General features: G+C 45.1%; 1 protein-coding gene and 1 long non-coding RNA gene across 13 annotated transcripts in view; one reads left to right on the top strand and one right to left on the bottom strand.

Annotated features, from left to right (window-relative positions):
- The window catches only part of LOC129474385 (uncharacterized), a 30,431-nt gene extending 29,382 nt beyond the window's left edge, over nt 1-1,049 (bottom strand). For all 4 annotated transcript variants that reach the window (XR_010119483.1, XR_010119485.1, XR_010119484.1 and 1 more), the window contains exon 1: nt 923-1,049. This is a non-coding gene — a long non-coding RNA (uncharacterized lncRNA). The remainder of the gene's footprint in view (nt 1-922) is intronic.
- SHLD1 (shieldin complex subunit 1) overlaps nt 948-14,300 on the top strand; it is a 106,216-nt gene continuing 92,863 nt past the window's right edge. For 5 of the 9 annotated variants that reach the window (XM_055265683.2, XM_063634026.1, XM_063634025.1 and 2 more), the window contains exon 1: nt 948-1,135. In XM_055265683.2, the coding sequence (XP_055121658.2) occupies nt 948-1,135 (188 nt within the window). Of the gene's footprint in view, nt 1,136-1,175; nt 1,308-14,300 lie in introns of those variants that run through there. The other 4 variants (XM_063634022.1, XM_063634023.1, XM_063634021.1 and 1 more) reach the window with 4 other exon arrangements.

Genomic DNA, 14,300 nt, shown 5'->3' with positions numbered 1-14,300 from the left:
TTCATCCTCGTCTTTAATTTCTACTTTTCATATTTTTAAAATGTAGACATTTAAGTTTATTTATTAATTAAAACCATTTTGTAGAGACAAGGTCTCTACTGTGTTGCCCAGGTGGGTCTTGAACTCCTTGCCTCAAGTAATCCTCCCATCTTGGCCTCCCAAAGCAGTGGGATTACAGGGGCATACCACCCCACCCTCTCCAAGACATTGAATTTTTTTTTTTTTTTGAGACGGAGTTTCGCTCTCGTTGCCCAGGCTGGAGTGCAATGGCACGATCTCGGCTCACCGCAATCTCCACCTTCTGGGTTCAAGCGATTCTCCTGCCTCAGTCTCCCGAGTAGCTGCGATTACAGGCTGCACCACCACGCCCAGCTAATTTTGTATTTTTAGTAGAGACAGGGTTTCTCTATGTTGGTCAGGCTGGTCTCGAACTCCCGACCTCAGGTGATCCTCCTGCCTCGGCCTACCAAAGTGTTGGGATTACAGGCGTGAGCCACCGAGCTCAGACGAATTTTTTTTTTTTAAAAGACAAGGTCTAGCTCTGTTGCCCAGGCTGGACTGCAGTGGCAAGAACATGGCTAACTGCCGCCTTGACCTCTCAGGCTCAAGCAATTCTCCCACCTCAGCCCCTCAACTACCTGGGCCTACAGGCATGTGCCACCATGCCTGGCTAATTAAAAAAAAATTTTTTTTTTTATAGAGACACTGTCTCCCTATGTTGCCCAGGCTGGTCTCAAACTCCTGGCCTCAAGTGATCCGTCTCAGCCTCCCAAAGTGCTGGGACTACAGGCGTGAGCCACCGCGCCCGGCCAACATTTAAATTTTTGAATATTTTTTCTGTTCCCTTAGCGTTTACCAAGCACATTTATCGAGAAGCCTCCTCAGGAAACTGCCCAAAATAGCCAAATGTGGCAAGCCTCACCGACAGAAGAAAAGCCTCAGTCAACATGGCCGCGACTGGCTTCCATTGCCCTTCACTGCCCGCAGTAAGGATGGCTCCGGTGACTTCCTTCGAAACTCACATTTCCCGTAAAAAAGATGGCGCCATTGCTTCCGCGTTCCGGTTGCGGATGGTGAGTGTGTTGGGGGGCTTGGCGGCTATTCTCGTCAGTTTTCTGGAGTGCTTTGGAGAGAGGTAAGCGCGGGGTGGGGGGTCACAGCAATGCATCTGATCGTTCTCTCTCAATTAGGATGTTATGGAGGCTTTCCTTGGCATGTCAGGATTTCCTGCCAGCTCCCCGCCCCTTCCGCCCCAAAACAAGGTGTCTGCAGCATCTGCTTTGCGGAATTTGGGGAAATTGTGGGTAGTGAGTATGGATAAGCTTCGGTTTTTTTTTTTTTTTTTAAATTTTTTCAGTGACCTGCCACTTCAGAAGGTTCTGCTGAAAAACAAACAAACAAACAAAAAAACAGCTTTCTTGGGAAATTTCTATTCACCTACCACGTAAAATTTGCCCACTTAAAGCGTAAAAAAAATATCAAGCCGAGCATAGTGGCATTCGCCTGTAGTCCCAGCTGCTCAGGAGACTGAGGTGGGAGAATCGCTTGTGCCCCGGAGTTCCAGGCTGCAGTGAGCCGAGATTGTGCCACTACACTCCAGCCTGGGAGACAGAGCAAGACAACGTAACTAAAAATAAACAATAACGTGTAACATTAAGGTTTTTTTTGTTGTTGTTGCTGTTGACAGAATTGTGCTTCTATTACTGTGATCTCATTTTAGAATACTTTCATCACTCCAAAGAAAAATCCTGCCTCCAGTAGCAGTCATTCTACATTCACCACGTCCACTCTGCCCCAAGTTCTAGATAATTGCAAGTATACTTTCTGTCTGTATAGCCTTGCCAATTCGCACATTTGATATAAATGAAATCATACAGTATGACTGGCTTCTTTCATTAAGTATAATGTCAACGTTTTTGTGACTAGCTTCTTTCATGACTTTTTTTTTTTTTTTTTTTTGAAACGAAGTCTCATGAGTCTCACTCTGTTGCCCAGGCTGGAGTGCAGTGGCAAGAACGTGGCTAACTGCAGCCTTGACCTCTCAGGCTCAAGCAATTCTCCCACCTCAGCCCCCCAACTACCTGGGCCTACAGGCATGTGCCACCATGCCTGGCTAATTAAAAAAAATTTTTTTAATTGAGCCTGAGAGGTCAAGGCTGCAGTTAGCCACATTCTTGCCACTGCACTCCAGCCTGGGCAACAGAGCTAGACCTTGTCTTTAAAAAAGACACGGCACAATCTTGGCTCACTGCAACCTCTGCCGCTTGGGTTCAAGCTAGTCTCCTGCCTCAGCCTCCCGAGTAGCTGGGACTACAGGCGCCTGCCACCATGTTCGGCTAATTTTTGTATTTTTAGTAGAGATGGGGTTTCACCATCTTGGCCAGGCTGGTCTTGAACTTCTCAGCTCTTGATCAACCTGCTTCAGCCTCCCAAAGTGCTGAGATTACAGGTGTGAGCCACCACACCCGGCCGACTGTCTTCTTATACTATGTATAATATTTTTCAAAGCTTGTCTTTGTAGCATGTGTCATTCTGTTAGCAGATAAATAAAACTCCATAAACTATTTTAAAGCGGTTTATTCTGAGCCAGTATGAGTGACCATGGCCCAGAGAGAAAACACAAACCCAAAAAGCCTTGAGTAAGTGATCCCGAGGCAGTTGGGTTATAGTTTGTTTTTTTACATTTTAGGGAGACAGGAGTTACAGGCAAAGACATAAATCAATACATGGAAGGTATACATTGGTTAGACCCAAAAAGGCAGATATCTCAAAGGATGGTCTTAGAAGTCTTACGTGGATTTTAGGGATTCTTTAGCTGACAATTGCTTGAGAGAGTTAAGCTTTGTCTAAAGACTTGAAGTCAGTAGAAAATAATGCTTGAACTAAGATAAGGGAGTTGTGTGGTTCAAGGTCCTTGTTACGTACATGAAGCGTGAGTAGCAGCCTCAGAGAATAGATGGGCCAGGCGCCATGAATAGATGGGCTGGGTTCCATGGCTCACACCTGTAATCTCAACACTTTGTGAGGCCGTGGCAGGCAGATCACTTGAGGTCAGGAGTTCAAGACCAGCCTGGCCAACATGATGAAACACCGTCTCTACTAAAAATAAAAAAATTAGCCAGGCATGGTGGCATGCACCTGTAATCCCAGCTACTTGGGAGGCTGAGGCACAAGAATTGCTTGAACTCAGGATACAAAGGTTACGGTGAGCCAAGATCGCGCTACTGCACTCTAGTCTGGATGACAGAGTGAGACTCCATCTCAAAAAAAAAAAAGAGAGAATAGATGGTAAATGTCTCTTTTTGGAAATTTAGGTGTCAGAATTCATCTTTCCTGGATCTGGGAAAGGCCTAGGAAAGGAAATCCTGGCTGCATTAATGGAGATTCTCTACAGATGCAAATTTCTGTTAACAAAAGACAGAAAGACAGCTTTGTAGCTTTGTAGGGCCATTTTAAAGTATGTCAAAGAAATATATTTTGGGGTTTTTTTTGAGACAGAGTCTTGTTCTGTCACCCAAACTGGAGTGCAGTAGTGTGATCTCAGCTCACTGCAACCTCTGCTTCCCAGATTTAAGCAGTTCTCCACCTCAGTTTCTAGAGCAGCTGGGATTACAGGTGCGCACCACCACGCCTGACTAATTTTTGTATTTTGTTTGTTTGAGATGGAGTCTTGCCCTGTCACCTAGGCTGTAATGCAGTGGCGCAATCTCAGCTTACTGTAGCCTCCACATCCTGGGTTCAAGCGATTCTCCTGCCTCAGCCTACCGAGTAGCTGGGATTACAGGCACGCATCGCCATGCCTGGCTAATTTTTTGTATTTTCAGTAGAGATGGGGGTGTTTCACCATGTTAGCCAGGCTGGTCTCAAACTCCTGACCTCAAGTGATCCACCTGCCTCTGCCTCCCAAAGTGCTGGGATTACAGGCGTGAGCCACCGCACCTGGCTGACATAAAATATTTTTATTTCCTTCAGGGTTTGCTATCTGTCATGTGATGCTATACCAGTGTCAGGTTGGAAGATAAGCCACATTATACCAGGTTAATAAAAAAAAAATCCCGTTTAACAAGATTTTGTGGTCTGTAGGGTGTATCCTAACCTATGTCTTGCATGGCCTAGGTCTTGTTTATAATTTGGTATCTTTTTAAACAATATATATAAATATAAAACATAGAGACAGGGTCTTGCCATGTGGCCCAGGCTGGTGTCGAACTCCTGGTCTCAAATGATCCTCCCACCTCGGCCTCCCAAAGTGGTACAGAAGCTAAAAAGAAATTAATTAGGCAGTTAGCGAGGGTTAGGGAGTCCTCGGTAAAGTTTTCCTTTTAATAAAAAGCAGCCCCAAATCATTTCTAACAAAAAGCAGCCTGAAAAATCAAGCTGCAAGCATAGATAAGTGAGCTGGAAGCTTGCATAGGTAAATGCCGGCAGCTGTGCCAATAGAAAAGGGATTTCTGGAAGCCAGGTATATTCAACATAGAGGTTTCCTCTTCCCTTTTCTTTGTCGCCACGTGTACAAGCAACATGGCACTGGCCAGGTTAAAACTCTATTTGTATAATAAAAGATTAGGGTGGGATGGCCAGCCTGTACGCATGCTTTGTTAAAGGCACATCTGGTCCAACCAACCCTCTGTGCCCTATGTAAATCAGACACTGGCTCCTCATGCTCATCTATAAAACCAACCTCATCTTGCCCCAAATGGGGGAGATCCGTTCGGAACCCCCACCCTCTGCATGGGAGAGCTTTTCTCTTTTCCCTGTTAAACTTTCCTCTCTTAAACACACTCCTTGTGTGTTAGCGTCTTTGACTTCCTTGTCATGAGACAGTGAACCTTGGGTATTACCCCAGACAAACGACACCGCTTCAGAAGTGCTGGGATTACAGGCATGAGCCACCACACCTAGCCATAATTTGGTATCTTATTGCCACAGAGTCTGTTTTGTCAGTCATATGATCTCTTTTTTTTTTTCTTGAGACAGGGTCTTGCTCTGTCACGCAGGCTGGAATGCAGTGGTGTCATCTCAGCTCACTGCAGCCTCAACCTCCTGGGCTCAAGCAATCCTCCCATCTGAGCTTTCTGAGTAGCTAGGACTACAGGCAGGCACCACCATGCCTGGCTAGTTTTTGTATTTTTTGTAGAGTTGGGTTTTCACCATGTTGCACAGGCTGGTCTTGAACTCCTGGGCTTGAGTGATCTTCTTGCCTCAGCCTCCCAAAGTGCTGGGACTACAGGTGTCAGCCCCTGCACCTGGCCGTGATCTCTATTTTAACATTAATGCTGGTCAGTTGTGCCTAAACTCCAAAAAGAGGTGGTTATAACAAGGTATGTCTGACCTCCTTTCCCCATTGTTGATGAAAAAAGCCAAACTCTGTAAAATATTTAAAGAGGTTTATTCTGAGCCAAATATGAGTGACCATGGTCTGTAACACAGCATCAAGAGGTCCTGAGAACTTGTGCCCAAGGTAGTTAGATTACAGCTTGGTTTTATACATTTTAGGCCTCAAAATGTATAAATGTTTGGGGAGAGGGTTTCAGGTTATAGGTGAATTCAAACTGACTGGCAATTGGTTGCTTTGCCTGAAGTGTTGAAATCAGCATAAAGAAATGCTTGAATTGGGCTGGGCGCGGTGGCTCACGCCTGTAATCCCAGCACTTTGAGAGGCCGAGGCAGGTGGATCACCTGAGGTCAAAAGTTCAAGACCAGCCTGGCCAACATGGTGAAACCCCATCTCTACTAAAAATACAAAAATTACCTGGGCGTGGTGGCGCATGCCTGTAATTCCAGCTACTCGGGAGGCTGAGGCAGGAGAATCGGTTGAACCTGGGAGGTGGAGGTTGCAGTGAGCCAAGATCGTGCCACTGCACTCCAGCCTGGGCAACAGAGCAAGACCCTGTCTCAAAAAAAGAAAAGAAAAGAAAAGAAACGCTTGAGTTAAGGGGGGTTGTGGGAGCCAAGGTTCTTATTGTATAGATGAAGCCTCTAAGTAGCAGGCTTTAGAGAGAATAGGTACTAAATATCTCTTATGAGGCCTTAAAAGAGTCTTCTGGATGAGACCTACTAAGACAGGGATCCTCAATCCCCAGGCCACAGACCAGCACCAGTTTGAAGGTGAGTGGCAGGCGAACTAGCATTACTCTCTGAGCTCTGCCTCCTGTTAGATCAGTGGTGGTATTAGATTCTCATATGAGTGTGAACCCTATTGTGAACTGCACATGCGGGGGATATAGGTTGTGCATTCCTTATGAGAGTTTAATGCCTGATGATCGGAAGTAGAACAGTTTCATCCCAAAACCATCCCCCCACCCCCAGTCCATGGAAAAATTGTCTTCCATGAAACTGGTCCCTGGTGTCACAAAGGTTGGGGGTGCTGTAGTAAGGGAAGAACGTTTTCTTTTTCTTTCTTTTTTTTTTTGAGACGGAGTTTCACTCTTGTTGCCCAGGCTGGAGTGGAATGGCATCATCTAGACTCACCACAACCTCCACCTCCCAGGTTCAAGCAATTCTCCTGCCTCAGCCTCCCAAGTAGCTGGGATTACAGGCATGCACCACCACACCTGGCTAATTTTGTATTTTTAGTAGAGATGGGGTTTCTCCATGTTGGTCAGGGTGGTCTCAAACTCTCGACCTCAAGTGATCTGCCTGCCTCGGCTTCCTGGAGTGCTGGGATTACAGGCATGAGCCACCACGCCCGGCAGGAAAAACATTTTGATAGAATGCAAATGTCCCCTCAAAAGATGGCTTTGCAGAGCCATTTCAAACTATGACAAAGAAAATATATTTTGGGGTAAAATCCTTTGATTTCCTTCAGGGCCTGCTGTCATGTGATGCTATACCAGAGTCAGGTTGGAGTTGCGTATCTCATTGCTATGAAGAATCTATTTTGTCACTCTTATGATCTCTATTTTAATGTTAAGGCTGGTCAGTTGTGCCTACACTTCAAAGAGAGAAAAGTATGAGAATGAATCTCTGACCCCCCTTTCCATCCTGGCCTGAACTAGTTTTTCAGGTTTTCTCCGTGGCTCATGTCTGTAATCCCAGCACTTTGGCAGGCCAAGGTGGGAGAATTGCTTGAGCCCAGGAGTTTGAGATCAGCCTAGGCAATATAGTGAGATCCCCATCTTTACAAAAAAAAAATTAAAACAATTTTAAAAATTATATTGATCTTTAGTGGCCTAAATATCAAAGATATTTCTATTTGGGGGATATTGCCATCTTAAAATACTAAGTCTTTTGACCCATGAACATGGGATAGCTTTCCATTCCTTTAGATCTTTCATTTCTTCCAACATTTAAAAATAGTTTTCAGTATACATCTTACACTTCTGTAACATATTTCTAGGATTTTATTCTTTTCTATGCCATTGTAAATGGAATTGTGTTCTTAATTTTGTGTTTAGATCATTTATTGCTAGCATACATAAATATGAATGATTTTTCTGTACTGATCTTGTATCATGTGACCTTGTTTAACTCTATTACTTCTATGAGATTTTTTTAGTGGATTCCTCAGGATTTTCATTTTCTTTCTTTCTTTCTTTTTTTTTTTTTTGAGATGGAGTCTCACTCTTGTAGCCGAGGCTGGAGTACAATGACAATCTTGGCTCACTGCAACCTCCATCTTCCATCAGCCTCCCAAAGTGTTGGGATTACAGGCGTGAGCCACCACATCTGGCCTAGGATTTTCTATATGTAAGATCATATCTGCTAATAGAGATAGTTTTACTGCTCCCTCTCCAATCTGAATGTCCCTGCCTAATTGCCCTGGCTAAGGCTTCTAGTACAATATTGAATAGAAGTGATAAGAGTAGACATCCTTATCTTGTTCCTAATCTTTGAGGGAAAAGCATTCAGTCTTTTACCATGAAGTATGGTATTAATTATGGGTCTTTCTTCCTTTCTTTCTTTTCTTCTTTTTTTTTTTTTTGAGACACAGTTGCTCTGTCACCCAGGCTGGAGTGCAATGGTGTAATCTCGGCTCACTGCAACCTCTGCCTCCTGGGTTCAAGTGATTCTTCTGCCTTAGCAGGAGAGTTACAGGGTAGCTGGGATTACAAAGTACACCACCACGCCCAGCTACTTTTTGTATTTTTAGTAGAGATGGGATTTCACCATGTTGGCCAGGCTGGTCTCGAATTCCTGGCCTCAAGCAGTCTGTCCACCTTGGCCTCCCAAAGTGCCAGGTGTAAGCCACTATGCCCAGCCTTTTTCTCTCTTTATTTTTTTACTTAGCAACCTACTTGATAAACTATGGGTTTTTCAAAAATGCCCTTTATCAGGTTGAGGAAGTTTATTTCTGTTCTAACTTTGTGGAGTGTTTTAATCATGAAAGGGTGTTTGACTTTGTCAAAAACGTGTGTGTGTGTGTGTGTGTATCTGTTTTGGGTTTTGTCCTTTATTCTACTAATGTAGCATATTACAGCAATTATTTTCTTTTCTTTTTTTGAGATGGAGTTTCACTCTTGTTGCCTAGGCTGGAGTGCAGTGGCACCATCTCTGCTCACTGCAACCTCCGCCTCCCAGGTTCAAGCAATTCTCCTGCCTCAGCCCCCCGAGTAGCTGGGATTACAGGCGCCCACCAACACACCTGGCTAATTTTTGTATTTTTAGTAGAGATGGGGTTTCACCATGTTGGCCAGACTGGTCTTGAACTCCTGACCTCAGGTGATCCACTCGCCTCAGCCTCCCAAAGTACTGGGATTACAGGCATGAGCCACCATGCCCAGTCCACATCAATTATTTTCAAATGTTAAAACAACTTTGAATTCCTGGGATTAGGTCCATATAGTCATAGAGTATGATCCTCTTATATGTTGCTAGATTTGATTTCTTGCGCTATCTTTACCTGGTTTTGATGTCAGGATAATACAGGATGCATAGAGTGAATTGAGAAGCGTTTCCTCCTCTTCCATGTGTTAGAAGCATTATCCAGGAGAGGGAGATGCACCTCTGCTGGAAGGAAGGACAAGTGCAGTGGGAGGAAGCAGGGTATATTGGAGAACCTGAAGGAAATCCATTATGTCAGATGCAGGGACAGTGAGGGGGCCCAAGGTACAAGCTAAGGCGGGGGGATTTGGGCTAGAGATGTTTCTTGGTGGTAATTAATGTCTCAGAGAAGGAAAGGAAAGGAGGGTGGGGGGAGGGGGAAGAGAGGGAAGGGAAGGGAAGGGAAGGAGCTTTGGGCCAAGTATTTTGTTTGTTTGTTTGTTTTTTAATTTTTTTTTTTGAGATGGAGTCTTGCTCTGTTGCCCAGGCTGGAGTGCAATGGCACGATCTCGGCTCACTGCAACCTCCACCCCCTAGGTTCAAGCGATTCTCCTGCCTCAGCCTCCTGAGTAGCTGGGATTACAGGTGTCCGTCATCACGCCCGGCCAATTTTTGTATTTTTAGTAGAGACGAGGTTTCACCATGTTGGTCAGGCTGGTCTCGAACTGCTGACCTTGTGATCCACCAACTTCGACCTCCCAAAGTGCTGGGATTACAGGTGTGAGCCACTGCACCTGGCCTTGGGCCAAGTCTTAAGGAAGTCCATTTTGAGATGGAGGATAGAAACAGGCAAAGAGGTGGGAGGACGGTTTGGGAAGGTCATCCTGAAAAGAAAAGAAGTACCTACAAGTTATGAGTTGAGGAAATGAGCCAATTGTGGGGTCTTTTGAGAAGTTTGTGGAGGGGAGAGGAGACTGGCTATGAGGAGAGCAGATGTCAAATGTGTTTTTTTTTTTTTTTTCTCATCTTTCTTTCTTGACAAGTTTGTTTGTTTTTTTTTTTTTTTTTTTTTTTTTGAGATGGAGTTTCACGCTGTCCACCGGGCTGGAGTGCAATGGCGCGATCTCGGCTCACTGCAACCTCCGCCTCCTGGCTTCAAGTGATTCTTCTGCCTCAGCCTCCCAAGTAGCTGGGATTACAGGCACCTGCCACCACGCCCAGCTAATTTTTTGCATTTTTAGTGGAGACGGGGGTTCCATTATGTTGGCCAGGCTGGTCTCAAACTCCTGACCTCGTGATCTGCCCATGTCGGCCTCCCAGAGTGCTGGGATTACAGGCATGAGCCACCGTGCCCAGCCAACAACTTTTTTTAATTAATTTTTTTTTTTTGAAAGAGTCTCGCTCTATTGCCCAGGCTGGAGTGCAGTGGTGCAATCTTAGCTCACTGCAACCTCTGCCTCCTGGCTTCAAGCGATTCTCATGCCTCAGCCTCTCCAGTAGCTGGGATTATTGGTGTGCACAACCACGCCCAGATAATTTTTTGTATTTTTACTAGAGGTGGGATTTCGCCATGTTGGCAAGGCTGGTCTCGAACTTCTGGCCCCAAGTGATCCACCCACCTTGGCCTCCTAAAGTGCTGGGATTATGGTCTAAAATTTTTTTAGACAGGGTCTAGCTCTGCTGCTCAGGCTGGAGTGCAGTGGCATAATCACAGCTGACTGTAGCCTCGACCTCCTGAGCTCAAGTGATCCTCACACCTCAGCCTCCTGAGTAGCTGGGAGCACCGGTACATGCCACCACGACTTGCTAATTGTTTTTTCTTTCTTTCTTTTTTTTTTTTTTTTTGTAGAGATGGGGTTTCACCATGTTACCCAGGCTGGTCTCAAATTATTGGGCTCAAGCAATCTACCTGCCTTGGCTTCCCAAATTGCTAGGATTGCAGGCATTAGCCACTGTGCCCAGCCAACTTTTTATTTTGATATAATTTTATATCTTAAAAAAATGCAAGACTAGTACAAAGAATTCCCAAATAATGTTTTCCAGATTCACCAGTTATCTACTCTTGCACCATTTAACCATTTACTTTATCATTCTCTGTCTCTGTATTTTTATACACACACACACACACACACACACACACACACACACACACATACGTCTATATTTGACAGTATATTGCAGACATCATGTCTCCTTATCTTTAAATATTTAAGTGGCATTTCCAATGAACATCTTCTTTTTTGTTGAAAATGGGAGAGAGTTGGGTATGTTGAAGCATTTAAGTGAAAGGTCCAGTTGAACAGAAAAGAGAGAAGGGATTGTTGTTGCTGAAGGCTTCTGGAAAGGTCTAGAGAGTGGGATGTAAAACCCAGGTGTGTGTGTATGAGGGGGGCCTTTGCTAGGGGAGGGTCAGCTCCACAGTTGCAAGGAGGAGAGGTGAAGTGGAGTGCAGGTGTGGGAGCCTTTGTTGTGTTTGATAGGGGAGTTGAGGAAGTTCCTCTCTGCTGGCTTTTGTGTGTGTGTGTGAATTAAGAACCAAGATGAGGCTGGGCTTGGTGGCTCACACCTGTAATCCCAACACTTTGGGAGGCTGAGACGGGTGGATCACCTAAGGTCAGGAGTTCAAGAACAGCCTGACCAACATGGCAAAACCCTGCCTCTACTAAAAATACAAAAATTAGCCGGGCATGGTGGCGTGCACCTGTAGTCCCGGCTACCTGGGAGGCTGAGGCAGGAGAATTGCTTGAGCCTGGGAGGAGGAGGTTGCAGTGAGCCGAGATCATGCCACTGCACTCCAGCCTGGGCGACAGAGCGAGACTGTGTCTAAAAATAATAATAAGATAAAAAATCAAGGTGATTATGAAAAAGAGGAGGAAGATGTGTGAGTGTTGGAGGAGGGTCTGCATTGAAGAAGAGTGGAGAAAACATGAAGTGGTCAAGGAGAGGAGAAGAGACAGTTATGAGATAAGCATTTTAGTATTCATTTAGTGAGACAGCCTGTTTCAGGTTGACACTTATTCATCTAGAGCACAGCCAATCTGCCCTGTTTGGTGACTCACATGGAGAGTGGGGAGGTGGTTGAGTTCATCTAGGCTGGGGTTTTGCCAAAGGGGTGTGATGAAAAGACAAAATGGGGAGGGGGAGGGAAGTTTAGGACATTAACAAGATTATGGATCATAGAACATACTGGATAAGGATGAAAGAAGCTGCAGCCATAAAAAACAATGAGTTCATGTCCTTTGCAGGGACATGGATGAAGCTGGAAGCCATCATTCTCAGCAAACTAACACAGGAACAGAAAACCAAACACCACATGTTCTCACTCATAAGTGGGAGTTGAACAATGAGAACACAGGGACACAGGGAGGGGAATATCCCACACCGGGGCCTGTTAGGGGTTGGGGTCAAGGAGAAAGAGAGCATTAAGACAAATATCTAATGCATGCAGGGCTTAAAACCTAGATAACGGGTTGATAGGTGCAGTAAACCACCATGGCACATGTATACCTACATAACAAACATGCACCTTCTGCACATGTATCCCAGGACTTAAAGTAAAATTAAAAAAAACAAAAAAAAACAAAAAAAAAAAAGGATGAAAGAAACAAAATGGCCCCTGGATGGGAAACAGAGGAGCAAGTGAACTAGAGGCAGGCTGAGAAGATAGGAGCCTGTAATTTGTTTCTTAATGATTACTATTTTACTTATCAGAGTTAGCCATTAGTGAGCCACAGATACTGTGCTAAATATTTTTCATGTATTAATTTCTTTTTTTTTTGAGACAGATTCTCACTTTGTTGCCCAGGCTGGAGTGCAGTGGTGTGATATAGGCTCACTGCAACCTCTGCTTCCCAGGTTCATGTGATTCTACTGCCTCAGCCTCCCAAGTAGCTGGGATTACAGGTACACACCACCATGCCCAGCTAATTTTTGTATTTTTAGTAGAGATGGGGTTTTACCATGTTGGCCAGGCTGGTCTTGAACTACTGACCTCAAGTGATCCGCCTGCCTCCACCTACCAAAGTGCTGAGATTATAGGCATGAGCCACTGCACCCAGCCTCATGTATTAATTTCATAAAATTCTTATGACATCTCTAGAAGGTAAGTATTTTTTTTTTAATCACTAAAAATTTCAGGTGGCTCATACCTGTAATCCTAGCACTTTGGGAGGCTGAGGCGGGTAGATCACCTGAGGTCAGGAGTTCAAGACCAGCCTGACCAACATGATGAAACCTCATCTCTACTAAAAATATAAAATTTAGCTGGGTGTGGTGGCGGGCACCTGTAATCCTAGCTACTTGGGAGGCTGAAGCAAGAGAATTGCTTGAACCTGGGAGGCAGAGGTTGCAGTGAGCCAAGATTGCACAACAGCCTGGGTGACAGAGTGAGACTCTGTCTCAGAAAAAAAAAAAAAAAAAAATTCTTTTATTTATTGACACCAGTTTTGGTTTAGAAATACCTTCTCTCTTTAGATTTTTCACAACATGCATTTAAGGGAAGGGAATTAGAAATAAATAAATAACAAGCTGATGCCTAAGTCACTTCTAAACTCACCCTAGCCTGAATTAACCCCACAGGCCCACTGGATCTGGGAGTGCAGCGATACTCTCTGAGTGGGTAATGAGGTAGAGGGGTGAGCATTTGGCCAATGGCAGAAATAAAAGTGAGCAAACCAGCAGGTACATTTAATAACAAAAATGTTAGTCTTTCTCACCTGCAGGATTTGGGGACCAGTGCCTGCTCAACACTTTTTGGGTACTTGCTGAGTCCCTTGGCTATTGTGGGGGAGGCACTTGTCATTTCCTGCCATATGAAGGCAGCAGACTGTGAAAGAGAAAGTAAAAATAGCACCACAGGCCAGGCTCGGTGGCTCACGTCTGTAATCCCAGCACTTTGGGAGGCCGAGGCGGGTGGGTCACGAGGTCAGGAGATAGAGACCATCCTGGCCAACATGGTGAAACTCAGTCTCTACTAAAATACAAAAAAATTAGCCGGGTGTGGTAGCGCGCACCTGTAGTCCCAGCTACTTGGGAGGCTGAGGCAGGGGAATTGTTTGAACCTGGGAGGCGGAGGTCGCAGTGAGCCAAGACGGCGCCATTGCACTCTAGCCTGGTGACAGAGTGAGACTCTGTCTCAAACAAAAAAACAACAAAAAAAAAATAGCACCTAATTGCCACGAAGAAGTGTGTCTGTGGCTGGGCACAGTGGCTCACACCTATAATCCCAGCACTTTGGGAGGCCGAGGCAGGCGGATCACCTGAGGTCGGGAGTTTGAGACCAGCCCGACCAACACACAAAAACCCCGTCTCTACTAAAAAACACAAAATTAGCCAGGCGTAGTGGCGCATGCCTGTAATCCCAGCTACCAGGAAGGTTGAGGCAGGAGAATTGCTTGAACCCAGGAGGCAGAGGTTGCGCCATTGCACTCCAGCCTGGGCAACAAGAGCGAAACTCCATCTCAAAAAAAAAAAAAAAACTGTGCCTGTAAGATAAGTATTATCATTGTAAAAACTCGGGGCCCCAGTTCACTCTGCCAGAAGGAACAAATTAAGCTGAAAGCTGAGTCATGCAAGAAGCTGCCATTCCTTTTGTTCCT

This window comes from Symphalangus syndactylus, chromosome 24 (assembly GCF_028878055.3).
Source record: "Symphalangus syndactylus isolate Jambi chromosome 24, NHGRI_mSymSyn1-v2.1_pri, whole genome shotgun sequence".
Lineage (NCBI taxonomy): Eukaryota > Metazoa > Chordata > Mammalia > Primates > Hylobatidae > Symphalangus > Symphalangus syndactylus.
Note: the sequence above shows the minus strand (reverse complement) of the source record. Positions and strands in the feature narration are given on the sequence as shown.